This window comes from Zophobas morio, unplaced genomic scaffold (genome assembly GCF_036711695.1).
Source record: "Zophobas morio isolate AGI-343-1 ecotype UQ-CSIRO unplaced genomic scaffold, CSIRO_AGI_Zmor_V1 ptg000264l, whole genome shotgun sequence".
Lineage (NCBI taxonomy): Eukaryota > Metazoa > Arthropoda > Insecta > Coleoptera > Tenebrionidae > Zophobas > Zophobas morio.
In genome coordinates, this window is record NW_026972368.1 from 8,267 (window position 1) to 28,856 (window position 20,590).

General features: G+C 32.7%; 1 protein-coding gene across 2 annotated transcripts; it reads left to right on the plus strand.

Annotated features, from left to right (window-relative positions):
• The first annotated feature begins 454 nt into the window (after positions 1–454).
• On the plus strand, positions 455–20,138 carry LOC135119440 (histone-lysine N-methyltransferase SMYD3-like). 2 transcript variants are annotated; one of them, XM_064043855.1, is made up of 3 exons: positions 455–845; positions 896–1,800; positions 19,718–20,138. In XM_064043855.1, the coding sequence occupies exons 1-3, from the start codon at positions 516–518 to the stop codon at positions 20,058–20,060; spliced, it is 1,578 nt and encodes a 525-aa protein (XP_063899925.1). In that variant the 5' UTR covers positions 455–515; the 3' UTR covers positions 20,061–20,138. The 2 variants fall into 2 exon arrangements, with proteins under 2 accessions (XP_063899925.1, XP_063899926.1); XM_064043856.1 differs by having other exon boundaries at positions 19,730–20,138.
• The last annotated feature ends 452 nt before the right edge of the window (positions 20,139–20,590 follow it).

A 20,590-nucleotide genomic window follows, 5' to 3' on the forward strand; every position in this document is an offset into this window, starting at 1 on the left:
ATCTCATTACAGAACTCTAATGAGAAGAATCTATGACAGACATAAAGACTCGGTTCTAAAAGCGAGGGAAGTACTGTCTAAACTCTTTAGACCAATTTTTTTTACCAAGTAGTAAGTTGAACTTTCAATGAAATGGTAATTATGTGCATTAGTATATATTAGTATATATGGCTGCCATTTCGTCTTATGTTTAAAGGGAGTAGGGACTTTGCTATTCCCTCTCCCTCTCCAGTTATACTATTACAGCTCAATGTTACGTAACCGTATCTAACTCGGTCTAACCTTACCCATTTATGCTGGTTTCACGCAAAAATTTCCTTTTTGTTACTCCTGTTTTTAACGTCTGACGTTGACAACTGTTGGCGATCCTGCTTTTGGAAAATAATCAGAATTAACAGCCATAGTTGTGGAATATTTCAAACCATTATAAAAAAAACACGTTGTTATGTAAATTTTCCATCACATGATCAAAACGACCATAATTAACCATAGTTGAATTTATCATTACCCCCAAAATGGATGAGATGGAAACTATCTTCCAACAAGTAAAATATAGTTTCGAAAAGTGTACATGTAACCTCCAAAGGGTAAACTTATTGCTCAACCAGAATATCCAGTGGGAAATGTACGAAGAGGCAGTGCTGACAAGCAACAAAAACGATTCAAATTCGACAGAAATACGAAAACGTGGCAACGTTCATTTCAAACAGAATAGGTATGTAGAAGCGCTTGAGAGCTATACCGCAGCCATAGCCTCGGCCAAAAGCAAAAGAATCACAGCCTTAGCTTATTCTGGTCGATCCGCAGTATTGGCAAAAGTTGGCTTGTATCAAGAAAGTTTAGTTGTGAGTACCTAGTAATTGTTCTGTTTTCACACTTCATCCAAATATTCTAGGACCTTGAAAGAGCGTTTTATAACGACTATTCGCAGGAATTTACCCACCAACTGGCACTTCGACGCTCACAAGTCATCAAAAAACAAAACTCCAACCGTAAAACGCAAGTACTTGCATACCCAAACTATCATGTACAGGCAACTGCATGTGATAATACTTCCTTCAAAATCCACACTGACAACAAGTTTGGTAGACACGTAACGACCACACGAGATATTGAAATCGGCGAAGTCGTACTCGTCGATAAACCGTACACTGCAGTACTGCTACAAGACAACTACATTTACTGCTCAGAATGTTTAAAAGTATGCTATAACTTAATATCGTGCGACGCATGTGCTAAAGCTCTCTACTGTAGCATATACTGCAAATTTGTAGCTAGTAAAACGCACAAATATGAATGTTGCCTGTCTGACGTACTTGATCGCCTAGAATCCATCAAAGACGGCCTCGCCTTGGGCCTTAAAATAACTTTATTAGTATTAATCCAGTTCCGTCAGAACAAGTCACATGACCTTGAAGAAATTATAAAAATGGAGGCCCACACTAATTCGCTGTCAGTGAGGATGCACTTTACTATTGCATGGGTTTCTAGTATAATTTATGTTCTACTGAAAAAACACACGGATTTGTTTAATGATTTGGAGGGCATGGAGGAGATGTTTAAGGGTTTGTTGCCCTTGATCATACAAGTTGTTCATGTTAATGGGGTTGTAATAAATCGACTAGAGCCTACACTGGAGGGATACGAAATGATTACTTACGCACGCGGATTATACTTTTTGTTCAGTGGATTTAATCATTCTTGTTACCCGAACGCTTTTTTCTATCAAGAAGGACCGAGACTTGTCGTGAGGGCACTGGGAACCATAAAAAAGGAAGAGCAATGTTGTATTTCTTATGGGTGAGTTCAGTTTTGTATGAGTAATTAAACTTACATGTTTTCTCGAATTTTCATGACCGCTAGAGTATGAAAAAGTGGTCTCCCGTTTTCATTTGTCTGTCTATCTGTCTGGACCCATTTTTATTTGATCAATAATTTCCGAAAATCCTGAACAGATTGTTGAAAAATTTTGTATATCAGAAATATCATGTAGACGTTAAATCGCTAATCAAAATTTGGCTAATCATTCCTATCAACAATTTGATGACATTATCTCAAAAAATTCTACTTCAAAATGATTTAATTGTTGTACAATAATATATTCACTCCTATACTTGTGATGTACGAATCCGCTTTGAGTTTTTCCCGTAAGGGTTTTACAAAATGGAGAATAGGTTCTACAAATTTTTACAAAAAAAAATTACAAGGTGTAGTAATCTCGTACGAGTAAAGTTAAATATCAAGTTTTGTGGCTGAGTGAGCTTCAGACGAGCAAGCGACCCTGCACTTATCTGTTCAATGCTAAACGTAGCCGTTTATTTTTTTCTCAATGTGTTGGGCTGTGACTAGTATTTTATTATCTCTATATTTCTATTACCCGAGCGTAAGCTGAGAAAGTATTGTAAACGAATCTATCGGGCGACTGACTACTTTCATATTTACGAGTACGAAAAAATAGGTTTCCCGTTTCCGTCTGTCTGTCCGTCTAACTGTCTGTCTATCTACCTGTCTATCTGTCCACCGTCTGTATCAATTTTTGTTAGACAGATAATCTCCGAAACTACTGGACCGATTGTTCTCAAATTGTATATATGTATAATGTATATCACGTAGATGGTAAAAAGCTAACAAAACTTTTTGTAATCATCCTCATTGATAGTTTTATGACGATACCTCAGAGCAGATGCTGTAAAACTTTTAATTTATAACCTTCAGTTCGTCATTAAACAGTTACTTTACGAGAGCGCCGATTAATGAAACATTTTGTTAAGACATGATCTACTAGCTGGGGGAATGAAAATGACATCTAATTTAAATGTGTAGTGTCCCGGTTCAATTTAAATTTAGCGCCAGAAAGAATGACAGTTTTGTAACGTAGATTTGCCTTCTTTGTGGAGTGGGCAGCTTTTGTTACTCACTCTAGATTCACATCAGAGACATTCAAGCACTGTTAGCGAAAGAGGCTGCAAGTCTATAATGTGTCGAAGTCACATGTGTTTGAAATTTGTATTCCATTTTATTTGTAAAATTTAACTAAAGGGCAAATCTGTTATGAATCAAAATCTTAGAATAAAATTTTACGGTATAGAAACCGAACTCATAGTTTTCCCTTAATTGACAGTTTAGTATGAAACCAAGGTCCCTTTATAGTGATTAGGTTAGGGTGTATCATGACCTTGAAGAGACATGTTGATGACGTAGAAAGTCCCTCCTACGCGGTTAATTTTAAATCTAGTCACTTTTTCCACGAGCGATTTTGTTGAAACTGGCATTGTGTTTACAAAACGTTTGTAGCCAGGACGTAACCACGGCTATACGAGTGGTGGCCCCCCTTCCCTCTGTAACAGGTCTGTCCACAAACTCGCTGTATGCACTAACCTAGTCACTATTAAGGAACCTTGGTATGAAACAGAATGTTTTAAGTGAATGCTCGTTAAAAGTAACAATATTATAATCATTGTTCGCTCACAGTAACTGTAATATTGTCCATGCTTGCGAAAAGTAACCGTAACACCAATATTCATTACATGTTGTATTCATTCCCACCAATTCGCAGGACATGTCTTAATCGTTTTGCTACTATATGTGTAAAGTGTATAATAATAATAATAATAATTTTATTCATACATTACATCCCAGACGGGATATTTGTACATGTCGGGAAAAGTATATTATATAATTAAATATAATGTAAAATTTATAAAATACGATAAATACAACGTGAATAAATACCAACAACATAAAAACAAAACATTTTACTACACAATAGATTTGTCTTCCAGAAATTCGTCGTAACTGTAGTAGGCACTGCTTATTAACAATTTTTTTATTGCTTTATTAAAATTCTTTGAGTTATATTTTTTAAGGTAATGTGGAATCTTATTATAAAACTTTATAATGAAATAATTAACCGCATTCTGGGACTTCCTTAGTCTTATTTCTTTCGGGCACAAATTGTTTTTATGTCTTGTGTTGTATTCATGAAAGTCACTATGGGCAGAAAATTCATTTTCATGTTTTTTATAGTAGTTTAGGCAAGTAAAAATGTACAAAGAAGGTAGCGTCATTATATTTAGCTTCCTAAATGGTTCTCGGCAATCTTCTCTGTACTTTGAGTTTGAAACAATTCGAATTGCTATTCTTTGCAATTGAAAGAGTCTATGACGTATACTAGTATGTCCCCATAATAATATTCCATATAGCAAGTGTGACTCACATAAAGGGAAGTAAATGTTGCGTAAATATTCTCTGGGTAAATTTTCTTTCAAATGTCGCAATAGGAAGATATTTTTGCTGACTTTCTTTGCAGTATTTTCTCCATGACTAATCCATGAGAGTTTAGAGTCCAAACTAAAGCCCAGAAAGTTAGTGTTCGATTGAAAGCTGCGAGGGATATCTACTTTCTTCAAAGTAAAAAAAAATCATCGTAGTTGATTTGTCAACATTCAGAACAAGATTGTTCGCTGTGAACCAATCAAAGGCTTCCGACTGCGCTTCAGCACTGACCGTTTCTGGTGCTACGTCCGATATTAATTTGTTCAACAATGTTGTATCGTCTGCGTATAATACTGAATCCGAGTTTATGTTAGTTGGAAGATCGTTCACAAAAATTAAAAATAGGAGAGGTCCTAAAATGGAACCTTGGGGTACTTCTTGATAAATCGGCAGATGTTCCGAAAATGTTTTGTTAAATTTAACTAACTGTTGACGATTCCCTAGATATGATTTTAGTAATTTGCAACTTTCTTCATCAATCTTATACGCAGATAATTTTTCCAGAAGGATGTTATGTGACACGCAATCGAAAGCCTTCGACAGATCAAGAAATGTCACGACTGCTGTTTCTTCTGTTTCGAAGCAGGATGTTATATACTTTTGTAACTTAAGAACAGCGTCTACCGTGGACAAGCTTTTTCGATATCCGAATTGCGTCACCTTAGAACTGGTTTGCCGCATATCCAGATCGCGTCCGAGGGATTTTCGCCTCTACTGTTTGGTGCAGATTTGCCGCATGTCGCACTTGGGCGAAGCGAAACATAGTTTAGATTCAGTGCTGATTTGCCCCATGTCCAAGCAGAAATAGATATAGTACCGTTATCCGTTTTTACGTACTTCCTTGCTGTTTTGCTTTTCAGCGTTAGGTTTGGGGTTGGGAAAGAAATCGTATTCAACTTCACGCGCAGAACAATAAGAATAATGTGAAATAAATAAAAAAGAGACTTAACAATTTTGATGAATCTGAAATTAAAAAAAAGCAACTGTAATTTGTGCAACTCTTTTTCTGTTGTTATAGATATTACAAATTTTAAGAAAGATTGAGTTTCAAATTATTAGATTCGAAATTTTACAAATTTAAATTTCAAATAGATTTGTTGCTCGTTAAACAAATAATTTAATTTTTTACTTAACAGTAACATTTTTATTTAATGATTTCTCGGAAATGATTGAACTTATTTTCTCTAAAATTTTAGTCAACAAAATTCATCAATAATTACAGATAATAATAGATACATTTTTCAGAGATAATTGACATTAAGATTTCTTAAACAATTTCACGCGCAGAACAAGTACTACGGCAAGGACTAATAATGTGAAATAAATGAAAAATTGAAACGATATTAGAAATCGCGTGGTGAAGTAGTTAACTAAGTATAACGAACAATGAATGTTAAGTTATTGAAGTTTTGATTCGATTTTTTCTAAATATTTTTAAAATAAAGAGACTTATTTTTCTTTATTTTTATATAAAATCTACATTTGATAAAACTCATTGCAGTCATTCATTTTACCTAAAAATTGTAGAATCCAAATATTGCATTGTTAATTTCCATTGTTAAATGGTGAATTGTGAACGAAATACGGAGTACCAAATTTAAATGTGTTTTACAGAAAGGAATTATTTTTACAAAGGATAATAAAATGATATTTTCTTTGCATTGGCGGAGTAATGGCGGCTCGTTGACTCGCTGTAGTCCTACGAAAATTGCAGCTTAATATGTAATTTTTTATATAAAATATTCAAACTGATAAAGAACACTCGGGTAAAAATAGGTTGTTGTCTCAAACAATTAGATTCCAGTATTTTATTACATTACGTGGATATTGACTACAAGTAGCTATTGTCGGGCAACCAGAGAAAATTAGCACTGATATCATTCGTTTCCATGTCTTATGTATCAGTGACAATTATGTTGACTGCAACCCAAATCTATTTGATTACCCCTAACTCCATAATATCTAGTACTTAATATAGTTATACGCTTTTCAGTTGAAAATGAAAGAATTATTTGTACTGGTAGTTGTAAACAATTGTATAAATATTTCCGTTGGATTCCTTTGCGAACTATTTGTCAATTATTATTTATGATACTATGGTATGATCCCAAACTGTTTAGAGAAGAAAGGGAGGCTGTGATGTGCGCACGTAAACTTGTCCTATTTCTTTCCAATACATTAGCTCTATATATTAGCTCTCTGTCTATCATCTCCTACGTGCGCTTATCATAGACTCCTTTTATCTAAAAAGTATGCAGTATTTCCCGCGCAAACCAGCAGTCAGATCTCTAGATTGCCTGGCCTCGTGATTTGTCACGTATTTTTAAATAACATACAGTTTTCTAAATTTGCTGAAGTACTACTAAACTACAAAAATAAACGGGTAAATTATATTCTCAAATTATAACTCCGAATTAAACATGCAATGTGAAAAGTTAATGCCGTGAACCCTACTAAGTATAAATTAAACGTCATTGTTTGCTAACTACATAATTGATTAAACTTATTATTTTAATAAGGTAAGGTATTAAACTAGACAGAGACTTGAATACTTTTTTTACTAATTTTAATAATTCTTGTAAATGAGTAGATATTTAATAATAAAGCAATACATATTATTATACGCAAAAAATGTATTTGCATGCTTTTGCATAAACTTCCTGCACTTATAATTTATGAACAGTATTTTGGACGATGCCCAATTAATTGATAAATAATAGTATGTTGATGTAAAAAGAGTATCATTACATTACTTCAAATTCTTTTAACTTTCTTTATGTAGTATGTAGTATCTCCTGTTTTAAAAATCTCAAGAAATTAGGGTTATGGTAATTCAATTAAATCTGGGTGCTTAGCAGTGGCGGCTCGTCAGGGGAGGCAGGGGAGGCAGTGCCTCCCTTGGAAAAATTGACTATTAGTTTTTGTTTTAATATCTGTCAACTTCAAATATATTTTAACGATATGGCAAATAATTTTTATTTATAGAACACTGTGATTTTTTAAAACGCGTCTTGGTAACATATTTTGAAGTGCGCGCTTTCGACAGGAATAAGCGCTGATCATCACCGTGTAGGCCAGCTTCAGACAGAGGCATGCCTCAGATAGACGGATGTCTTCAGTATAATTAGTCAGTGGTGATAATATGTTTTTGAGAAAGACAATAGTCAACAGTGCTTTATCAAAGCGCCAGCGGAGGCACCAACGCCTACCGTCCTTAAACCAATCAGATCGAATTTTTTAATCTCACGGTGAAACTGCACAATGCTGAACAGGGATCCTGAATGCATTTAGTGTGCATTAATTAGACGCGAGAAAAGGTGTTCACTGCATCTGCATTGCCAAGGTTATGTATTAAAACTTTTAAGTTAACTTGAAAACATTAGGACAATGAAAATGTCAGTTTTGCAATGCTGATAGGAACATAAGAATCTCTAATTCTCTAACGACATTGTAGAATTTCTTATAAAGTTTAAATATTTAAGCACGGTTTTCTTACGACGAACAGTTGTATGTTAAAGATTTAGGAATCTCTCATCCCAGATTTGAGCAGAACTTTATTAATTAATTGATTAATAGGTATATTTAAATCAGCTCTAGATCATATGAATTAAAATTTATGCTAATAAAGCAAATTCTGTGGTTTTTGCACCTTTTCGTTGGTTTGTGGGAAGCAATTAAATATTTTTTATTCGAAAAGTGTAGAGACTCAGAGTTATTTGTATTCTTTTCATAAAAATGGATAAATAATCTGTATTTTAACAAAAGTAATTGCGAACATGTTAATTAATACCTGCTAATTTTGAAACGAAAATGTTGCCTCCCCTAACGAAAAGACCACGAGCCGCTACTGGTTCTTAGGGTAAAAACTCAATAAACAACAAATGAAAAAGTATGTTATTTTTTTAAATTTATGTAACATTTATTGCTGTAAAAGTTGGAGATGACGTTATATGATGGGGAGGATGATTACAAATGTTGGTCAGCGTTTTATCAACCGGAAACGAGAGACCTATGTTTTCGTATTATAGGAGTCATGAAACGTTGAGAAGCCATAAAAGTAGCCAGTCGCCCGATGAACTTGATTACAATACTTCCTTAGCTTACGCTCGAGACATAAAAAAAATAAACAATAACATTTGGATTTAATAGCTTTTGATATCTGGTATACCTAAACAGTGAGTGAATTTTATGCGGCTATTATTACCATTACATATAACCATTCACTTAAATTAATTGGTAAAAAAATGTACCCATAAATAAGTTATTGTAAAGTTATTTTTATTTACACGCGTATAATTGCACAACAATAATTGTTAGACAAATAGAATGATAAAGAAAGGCAATGTCATATTAAAAAACAAATTACTGGTTTCGATGTAAGGTACCTTATATGAGTTAACAACATACATCTATTTAGTTATTATAGGTACAATTCTAATACGGAATTTATTCTTGAAGTAAGTCGTAAATTGTAAATAGCTATAAATTCGGAAATAATTCTTTTTAAAAGATACAAGTCAAAAATGTATTAGGCATGATTGTCAAGAAACATTCCAATTCTGTTTCAAATTTGCAAGCATTTTATGTCAAAAACTGATTTTTGTAAACGTTCCAGTAATAAATACCAAAGCAAAATCCACCTGAACAGATTTTGCTTCGAAATTTAAATTTTCATATTACTTTTACAACATTTTAATTTAAAAAATTAAAAATGTATCTATTATTTGCGATTATTGATGTAGAAATATCGTTTCTACAAATAAGAATACTACAAAAAATTGTGAACTCTTTTACTGGTATGCAGCGTTATAAATCTTGTTCACTAAAACTTTAGAGAAAATAAGTTCAATCATTATTCCCGAGAAAAAATTAAAGAAAAATGTTACTGTTTAGTAAAAAATTAAATTATTTGTTTATCGAACAACAAATCTATTTGAAATTTAAATTTGTAAAATTTCGAATCTAATAATTTGAAAATATTTGTAACATCTATAACAGAAAAAGAGTTGCACAAATTACAGTTGCTTTTTTTTAATTTCACATTCATCAAAATTGTTAAGTCTCTTTTTTATTTATTTCATATTATTCTTATTGTTCTGCGCGTGAAGTTGAATACGATTTCTTTCCCAACCCCAAACCTAACGCTGAAAAGCAAAACAGCAAGGAAGTACGTAAAAACGGATAACGGTACTGTATCGATTTCTGCTTGGACATGGGGCAAATTAGCACTGAATCTAAACTATGTTTCGCTTCGCCCAAGTGCGACATGCGGCAAATCTGCACCAAACAGTAGAGGCGAAAATCCCTCGGACGCGATCTGGATATGCGGCAAACCAGTTCTAAGGTGACGATTGATTTCCCGTGAATAGATTTTTACTTTCGAAATAGCGGCTCAATTGAAGAAATAGTACCTTTTCTATTACCTTCGAAAAAATTGGCAGTAGTGCAATTGGGCGGAAATTACTTGGGTTATTCAAGTCACCTTTTTTATATATCGGAACTACAACCGCCATTTTTAAACAATCAGGAAAAATAGATTCCCAAATGCAGATATTTATTAACTTTGTTAGGGGGGAAATTAGTACGTTTTTAACTGTACTCAACAGGTTAGTATTAAGGTTATAGAAATCATTCGAATTGTTTTTCTTTAAACTATTTATGACATCTCTGGTTGTTATGCAAGAAATTTCACTAAAACTAAAAGTTTCTGAATTGGATAGTGGGACTTTTTGTGCTAGTAAGTTTAAAGCATCTATTTTTGATATTGTTGCAGGAGGTTGGGGTGCCAGATTTGTAAAGTAATTATTAAATTCATTGCTAGTAATTGAGCAATCTAGATTGTTTATTGCTTGTGAGTATTTACTACGTTTTCCACATTGCCTTGTTCTTATTATTAGAGTTTTCGATAGCTTTTTTATTATAGTAAGTTTTCTTGGACTTTAGCTTACTTTTGTATAGAGTACGAAACTCGTTTCTTGCTTTTCTAGTTTGTTCGGTTTTTGAAACAGAATCCATTGTGTTTAAAGAATTCAACGTGTTTCTCATTTCAAATAATTCTTTATCAAACCAATTTATTTTATTAAAGCTTTTGCTGTTATTAATTTTTTTGTGAACTTCTGGAAAAGCAAGATTTGCGTAATACGTAACGATTTCAGTAAACCTAGAAAATTTAATGTTAATATCTAAGCTAGTGTCATCGACAAAACTCCAGTCAACGGTTGTTAGTGAATTATGTAAGTTATTTTTACCAAGTTCAGTAATCGGTCTTATGGTTTTTTGTGTTAACAATTTTCTATTTGAAGATGTAGAAAGCTTCAAATTTAGTTTTATTGCTGATTGATGATCAGATATTTGTACTTTGACTGGACTTATCTTGTAGTGTGATGAATCTATATTGGTAAAAATATTGTCTAAACACGAGTCTTTCCGAGTTGGAAAGTTTACAATATATTCTAACCCGTGACAGCGCATAAAGTCGCACAACAAATTTTGTTGCTGATTGTCGTAGTCGAACCTGACGTTGTAGTCACCTGCTAATACAACATTTAATTCAAGTGAGTTACTTATGCCGAATAATTTGGACAAAACATTCAAAAATAAGTCAAAATCACCAGATGGTGGCCTGTACAAGTTTATAAACACTACTCCAATGATACTAACACTTACTGCTGACACTTCACAGTGATTCTCTACGGAGAGTTGAGTTAGTTGTTCAATACTCTTACAGTTTACGTCATTTCTGGAAAGTATTAGAGAGCCTCCGTGCTTCGAGGGTTTTCTGGAATAGTACGATTTTGTAGAGAAGTTCTGTATAGTCAGAGTTTCCGGTTCTTGGTCATACAACAAATGTTCTGATACTCCAACTAGTGAGCAGTTTTCTTCCGCCAAAAGAACTTCAAATTCTGATAATTTCGAACGAATTGACACTATATTAAGAACAAGTATAGTTATGTTAGTTTGCGAATGTTGCGGGGCGTTTGTGACGAAAAAATTCAAATTTTGCTCTCTTCTCGTCCGACGAGATCATAGATAATATGTTAAAAAAGAAAATTAAAAAAGTCACATCAACATTAATATATCCTTTAATTAAAGAAACCAATCAGTATAACATTATAACTCATTTTGGAAAACTTTCTATTAAAACTGCAAAAATACTGCAAAATGCAGGCTATAAAATTTCCTTCCGTACCAACAATTCTTTACATAAATTGATAAACAATAGTAAAGACAAGTCACCTAAGAAATCGAATTCTGGAGTTTACATGTTAAGTTGTAGTGACTGCCCCTTAGTATACATCGGACAAACAGGGAGAAAATTTGAGGAAAGGATAAAAGAATGGGTCTTAAATTGTATAAAATAACATAGTCCTACACATGTAATTTACGACTCCGAATTCAGTTTTTACCCGAAACGTCCAGATTTTTGGAAAAAAAATCAAAATCATAAAACAACATTTTGCAATTTAATTTTGAATCTGCTAACCAGAATGTTTTAAAATGTTGCAGATGTTTTAAGGCTCTAAAGAGAATCATAAATCTTTAGTCAAAATATATTTGGTTATCCCCTCCAAAAACTTGATGACTTCAGCTCAAAAGTTTGCCGAATAAATCCTATCTAAAATGTACAAAATATGATGCGTCTGTACTTGTGATATATCACTCCATTCATATTTTTTGGATTTGCATATACAGGGTGACTCAAAAAAATTAATGAATGCGCAAAATTTATTTTACTGATTTACTCAGGAACTACAAAACCGAATGCTTTGAAATTTTGAAGATGTTTTAAAGTTATCATAAGCATGGTAAATTTTTGATAAAAATGTATTTGGTCGTCCCCTCCTAAAAAATTTATGACGTCACCACAAAATTTTGCTGAATAAATCCTATCTAAAATGTACAAAATATGGCGAGTCTCTTGTTGTGATTTATCATTCCATTCAAATTTTTTCGATTTGCATATACAGGGTGACTCAGAAAAATTAATGAATGCGTCAATTTATTTTATTGATTTAATCAGGAATTACGGAACCGAATGCTTTGAAATCTTGGAGATGTTTTAAAGTTATCATAAGCATGGTAAATTTTTTATCAAAATGTATTTGCTCATCCCCCCTAAAAAATTGATGACGTCACCCCAAAATTTTGCTGAATAAATCCTATCTAAAATGTACAAAATATGGTGAGTCTCTTCTTGTGATTTATCATTCCATTCAAATTTTTTCGATTTGCATATACAGGGTGACCGAAAAAAATTAATGAATGCGTCAATTCATTTTATTGATTTAATCAGGAATTACAGAACCGGATGCTTTGAAATCATGGAGATGTTTTAAAGTTATCATAAGCATGGTAAATTTTTTATCAAAATGTATTTGCTCATCTCCCCTAAAAAATTGATGACGTCACCCCAAAATTTTGCTGAATAAATCCTATCTAAAATGTACAAAATATGATGAGTCTGTACTTGTGATTTATCATTCCATTCAAATTTTTTCGATTTGCATATACAGAGTGACTCAAAAAATTAAAGAATGCGTGAATTTATTTTATTGAGTTAATCAGGAACTACAAAACCGAATGCTTTGTAACATAGGAGATGTATTAAAGTTATCATAAGCACATTACCTTTTTTATCAAAATGTATTTGCTAATCCCCCCTCGAAAAATTTGAAGACGTCAGCTCGAAAGTTTACCGAATAAATCCTATCTAAAGCGTAAAAATATGATGAGTCTGTACTTGTGATTTATCACTTCATTCATATTTTTTAGATTTTCTTAAGAGGTGGCTCAAAAAAATTAATGAAGTCAATTTATTTTATTGATTAAATTAAAGGCAACACTTATTATTAGTATTACATTGGACCAACCCAATTTGGTAGACACAAAATTTTTTAAAGTAAAAACTCGGTTGAAACATAAGAGTAGCACGCTTATTTACATCGACTTTAACATTACAGACGTGTGCGCTGTCTAGGTTCCGCGAATGTGGAATAGACATGTTTATAATCAACCAATTGTGAATTCCACTGTCAAAAATTAAAATAAAACTCAATGTTTTATATAATAAGCGGAAGTCGAAGCAATAAAACCGATGGTCGTTTTGTTTACAGTTTCTCTGTTTGACTCTCACGTATGCTGTTACGCTTGTCATCTTAAATTAAGAATGTTTATACATAAACGATTTTCAGTTGCCTCTCATATTACTAGACAGCGGATTTCTGTCGGGCTACGTCACGATTATAGGTGGGGACGCGCTGGATCGCGGGGACTCAATAGCGGGTGATAGATAATCACTGAATTTAATCGGTACTAATTCCATAAATATAATTAACGCTTTATTAATCAAACGGCTAAGTAAATGAGAACGGGAATTAACAGCAGAGTGCAACGAAACAGCGTTATTCTAATCTCAAATAAACGAAGTGCAGTCCGTAACCGCAATGAATTCGCATCCCGTACGAGCCGTACCGAGTTTGGCCTTGCCTAGCCCGACAGAAATCCGCTCTCTACATATTACACACCGGCGCCGTATACGTGAGTAAATTGTTTCGTTATTTTATTGATTATAACAAATCAATATTCAAAACGACCCAATTCATTTTCCCGAAAATTTGGGAATACAATAATTTTATTCTTAGTATTACACTACATCTATCCCAACTGATATAGTGTCCTTGCAAAAATGTTGATGACGTCATCGCATTTTTTTTAAATTCCCACTTCAAAAATGTAATGAGAAAAAAATACAATAGGCATGCAGTCGTCAAGTTTCCGACAGCGAGGGAAGTACAGTCTAAACTCTTTAGACCAATTTTTTTAATTCCACAATTGTTTATTTACAGTTCTGTCATAGTAACTGCCGCAAACTACATATTTTTATTTCGAATATATTTACATTTTATGAAGGAAATTAAAGAATGTAAGGAGGTATAAGAGAAAATTTAATATTATACACGTGACAAAAATGCCAGTATAGGCTCGTGAGTCAGTATAACACTCGCACTATCATGCTCGTGTCATACATACTCACTCACTTATACTGGCTTATTTTTGTCACTTGTATAATACATAACTATTATTGTATTCAATATGATGAAACCACCAATGCAGAAAGTAAGAAAAATTTATATCAAAATTTAGTTTTCGGTTTAGTAAAAAAGTTCTTTGGAATTAATAGTTCATAAACAAAACTGCAAGTTGCTGTTCGATTTCTCTCTAGAAACGTTTTTTATGGGTCATGGTACTGCTGAGGTTCTTTTTAATAATATTCTAACAGCAATTAATAATGCTGGCCTGCCACAAAAAAAATGTATATCTCTTAGAAGCGACGGTCCCAATACAAATAAAAAGATATTTAAACTTTTTAATGAAGAGTTAATTCTCGTCAATTGGTGTATATTGGAACTTGTGCAATACATACAATTCATAATAGTTTCTGCAAGGGGTTAGCAGAGTTTGAAAATGTTAATGAAATTGTCATCAAGTTGTATTATTATTTTCATGGTAAGTAAAGTTAAATATTTTGTAGAAAATATTGAGTAAGAAGATGATTTCTAGGCTGGCCTACAAGATTAGAGGATTTTGAAAATATACAAAAGAAATTTAAAATATCCCCTAAAAGATTTCTTAAACATATAAAAAACAGATGGCTAATTATTGGTCCAGCAATATCTCGAATACTTGAAATGTGGAATGTCCTAGAAGAATATTTTTTTCGATATATTCCAAAAAAGCATCAAAGCACAACAGATAGTACGAGTTACAGAGATATCGTAAAGTTATTAAAACAACCCACTATGAAAGCAGAATTGCAATTTACACAGTTGTTTGTTTGCAAATATTTCACCAGTTTTACTCTAGTGCAGTGGTTCGCAAACTGGGTGCCGCGGCACACTAGGGTGCCGCGGATCCCCCAAGAGGGTGCCGCGAAAATTTTATAATGATGTTTATAAATATAAGCACAGAACCAACTTTAAAAAATAATAATTGATGATCTGATTTTATTAATATGGTACAACTGTTCAGTAATGGAAAATGTGTTCTGAACATGTTAATTTTCTTCATACTGAAGTAAGATGGCTAACAAATATTTATAAAACAATCTTAACATCAATTACATATTATACAAACATGTGATAAAGTGTTTTTGATAATAAATTAGTTACAATTAAAACTGTTCTTGGTGGGGTGCCGCCAAATTTTGTTTAAAATTTTAGGGTGTCATCAATAATAAAAGTTTGCGAACCACTGCTCTAGTATTTAAAAAGCAACAGCCATCGGTCCACGTCTTGCGGGATGAAATTAAAAATCTAATAGTATCACTTTTAATGAACTTTTGCAAGCAAGATGTTACCGTTACTTTCAATAATTTTGATATCAACGAATTTTTTGTACGCCAAACCTATTTACCTTTCACAGAGATTATTTGTGGATCTGATGCTCAAGATGAAATTTCTAAGTTATCCGAGAAATATCGTCTCTTGCTTTTAAAACAGATTTAGAAATTCTATATAAATTCCAGCAAATATTTGATCCAAAAATCTCTAATTCAGATACAAGAGTTAAAATATTTTAGTTGTTTAAATGTTGCCAATATTACTCATCATAGGGAAGTCTATAACTTGTCCAAGTTGACAAAATTTATAAATATTGCAAAAATTGATACTGATATGCTAATTACCGAATACAAGTTGTTACAGTCAAAAACATGTTTTCGAGAAGTTTTAAACCAAAAACCGCAACGTGTTGATCACGTTTGGTTTAAAGTTTTTGATTTAAAAAAATCATTATTAACATTACCAAAGTATCCAGAACTGAAAAAGTTTGTTAATGCTGTCTTGTCAATTCCCCATGGCAGCGCTGATATAGAAAGAGGTTTTTCTCAATCAGCATTAGTATTAACAGATGATAAATGTCGTATGTCTGAAAAAATGTTAAATGCCCGATTAAATATAAAAAGTGGCATGGTGGCTTACTCAAATAAACCTTATTTGTTTCCTATAGATAAAAGACTTATATCAATGGCATGTAATGCATATCGTTCATACATAACTTATTTAGAAGAAAGCCGAAAAGTTGAAGAGAAGAAAAGAAGAGATGACGAAGAACAACAAAAATTGAAGTTTGAACCGAGGGAATTGGAACCAAAAAAAAATCAAATAAAAGCGAAACAAAAAACTGTGTGCTGAAGACAATAAACTACTGGCTGATGCCTTGAAAGCAAAAGACCTAACTAGTGCGGCTGTAGGACCAACGATTTTACAGAGCACAAGCGAATACCGTCTAAAAGGGGAAAGTCTTAAAAATGAATGTTGTAAAATAGAAAAGTCCATCTAAAAAAAGAAAGAGTGATTTAATTAGTTTTTTAAACAAAAGAAGAAAACTTGATTAGAATTAATATTTACAATAATTTATAATATGTTCTCACTTTCCAGAGTTTAATGTTTATTTTATTATATTTTTATACATATTTAATAATTAAAATTGCACGAAAAGTCGTCCCTTTTCTTTACCTTTTAGCGCTAAGAAATAGCTATTTTAGCTACTTTTGACATTCACAACTGCTCTGAAACCTGATGTGAGCAAATTCATCGACAGAGTCTAGCCACTCTTCGATATTATGACAACATGGGTTAAATTCTCTAAGCACTAACTTATAATCTTTTGTCAGGTCTTTATTCCACTTCTGATATTACCTTATGTTTCTCTAAAACACAGCGTCACAACAAATTATTAAATCGCCGCTCCTTTTTTACAACGTATCCCGTACAATCTCAGATATTGAATGACGCATCCACCAGTCAATGCTAGTTTCCTTGCACGCCTCCTGACCTCGCCCCGCTTCCAACCACACGATGCTCAACTCAAGCTCAGCTTTGAGTCGCGACATCCATCACAAGCGGCGCTAACATATCCGTGCAAATTTAATCTAACAATAATGGTACAATAAAATTACCCATTTAACTTAAAAAAATTGGTCTAAAGGGTTCAGACAGTACTTCCCTCTAGTCGGAAACGTGACGACTGCATGATTATTTTGTTTTTTTTTAGCATTACATTTTTGTAGTGGGGCATTTTAAAATAAATTGAGTATTAATTTTTTCGATTTTGTCATTATTTGGCGTTGACATCTTTGTAATTTTTTTTGCGATTGCTATGATTGCTTATTAAATTGGTCGAAGTGTATAATATGTAGCCTATGCAAACATTGTCAGGCGTGAACAGATAACAGGCACACAGTTATAGTACTTGTAATTTAAGACAAATACGTCTGCAAAATTTCAAAGTATCCAGTTTTGCAATTCTTGATTTAATCAATAAAATAATTGATTAAGTAATTCTTTTTTCAGACACCCCGTATAAGCACATCTAAAAAATATTAATGCAGTGATAAATCACCAGTATAGACTCATCATTCTTTACACATTTAAGATAGCATTTTTTCAGCAAAATTTTGTTGCGGCGTCATCAAATTTTTAGGGGGGATAAGCAAATACATTTTGATCAAAATTTTACCATGCTTATAAATTTAAAACATTTCCAAGATTTCAATGCATTCGGTTTACTAGTTCCTGATTAAATCAATAGAATAAATTTACGCATTCATTATTGTTTTTGAGTCACCTGTATATGCAAATCAAAAAAATATGAATGGAATGATAAATCACAACTACAGACTCATCATATTTTGCACATTTAAGATAGCATTTATTCACCAAAATTTTGAGGCGACATCATCAATTTTTTAGGGGGGAGGAGCAAATACATTTTGACTAAAAATTTACCATGCCTATGATAACTTTAAAATATCTCCAAGATTTCAAGGCATTCAGTTTTGTAGTTCTTGATTAAATCAATAAAATACATTCACGCATTCATTATTGTTTTTGAGTCACCCTGTATCTGCAAATCCAAAAAATATGATTGGAATGATAAATCACAAGTACAAACTCATCATATTTTGTACATTTTAGATAGGATTTATTCGGCAAAATTTTGAGGTGACGTCATCAATTTTTTAGGGAGGATGAGCAATTACATTTTGACTAAAAATTTAATATGCCTATGATAACTTTAAAACATCTCCAAGATTTCAAAGCATTTGGTTTTGTAGTTCCTAATTAAATCAATAAAATAAATTCACGCATTCATTAATTTTGTTGAGTCACCCTGTATATGTGAATTCAAAAAATATGAATGGAATGATAAATCACAAGTACAGACTCATCAAATTTTGTACATTTTAGATAGGATTTACTCAGCAAAATTTTGGGGTGACGTCATAAATTTTTTAGGGGGGATGAGCAAATACATTTTGATCAAAAATTTACCATGCTTATGATAACTTTAAAATATTTCCAAGATTTGAAAGCATTTAGTTTTGTAGTTTCTGATTTAATCAATAAAATACATTGATGCATTCATTAATTTTTTTGAGTCACCCTGGATATGCTAATCCAAAAAATATGAATTGAAAGATTAATAACAAGTACAGACTCATCATATTTTGTACATTTTAGGTAGGATTTATTCGGGAAACTTTTGAGCTGACGTCATCAATTTTTTGGAGGGGATAAGTAAATATATTTTGATTAAAATTTTATCATGCTTATCATAACTATAAACCATCTGCAAGATTTCAAAGCACTCGGTTTTGTCGATTCCAAATTAAATGTCAAAATGTTGTTACCTAATTTTGATTTTTTTTCCAAAAATCTGGACGTTTCGGGTAAAAACTCAATTCGGAGTCATAAACTACATGTGTAGGACTATGTTATTTTATACAATTTAAAACCCATTTACTATGTACAATTTTGAAGTGACGTCATCGCATTAGTGGTGGAGATGATTAGACAAATTTTTGTCAGCGTTTTACCATCTACATGGTATTCCTAATATAAGTACAAAATTTCACAACACTTGGTCCAGTACTTTCGGAGATTATCTGTCTAATAAAAATCCGGGACGGCAGGCAGACGGACAGACCGACAGACAGACGGAAACGGGAGACCTATTTCTTCGTCCTCTAGGGGTCATGGAAGATCGTGAATACGTAAAAGTACAGAGTCGGCCGACGTACTCGATTACAATACTTCCTTTGCTTACGCTCGGGAAGTAATAAAATATAGAGATAATGAGACGACTAATTACACTTGTATCTCCATCACTTCTTTTATTCTTTTACTATCCAATTGGTTTTTCACAAATTCAAGTACCTATTTATTAAGCTGCTCATTTCAAGATATGTTACTCCCTGGACCCGTTTTATTTATTACTCATATTTTATCGCCCAATATGTTATTGAACATACAATTTGCATTTTCATACTGACCGAAATTGTAATATATTCAGTACTACCCTTTTAAATTACAGCCTGATTTTTCTAGCACATTATACATCTTATATACTCGTATACTTCATTCAGATAATTACCTTCCAGAATTTGTTCTAGATGTACCTTCAGCACAACCTCCAAACGAAGACGTCAAATCGAACTCCAGGAACAATTTTACTTTACTTGCACGTGCCGAGCTTGTAGTGAAAACTGGCCCGAAGAAGACGAAGAAAGCGATAGCAGAGAATTCAGCGAATCCTTTGATTTAGTAGAGATGGCTCTGTTAAGAAACGATCGAAGAGCGCTAGAAGATCTTGGGACAGCCTTTGCGCGCAAACTGAAATCCGTGGAAGTAACAGCCCCCACGAGGGGATTAACATGCCTAAGGAAGCTGGTCGTAGACTGCTACCAGGTCTACGAATCTCCTAGAAATATTACCAACGAATAAGTTCGCCTCTACGTTTTTTAAACGGTGATATTTTGGTTGCGTATTAATGTTTTTTTTCCATGTTTTTTTTTATTTTCGTTTTTTGCCCCCAAATATAAAGTATTATATATGTTAATGATAACTTTCGACCTCAAATTCTCTCACGTATATATACTTTTGGGCTCAAATTGGAAGTTTCGGCCTCGCCGTAGCTTTTGAGGCCGAAGTGACTCACACATTCAACGTAACATTTGGACTCACGCACATCCAGTGACATCTTTTAACAGTAATTTTAACAATTTTGGTTTGAGAAAAGATTGTTAAGTATAAAAGTTGGTTGCATAGATGATTTACTTAACAAAGCTAATATTATGACTAGGTTTTATATAAATACGAGAAGTTGTTTGAAGGTAGTAATTTCCAGAAGAATGTTGGAAATTTATCTAAAATTAAAGAAAATATAAAGCAACTGAAAACAATTGGACAGTAGAAGAGCCAAAAATTCAGAAAGAAGTTAGAGAGTAAGAAAGAAAAAAAAAGATACACAACAG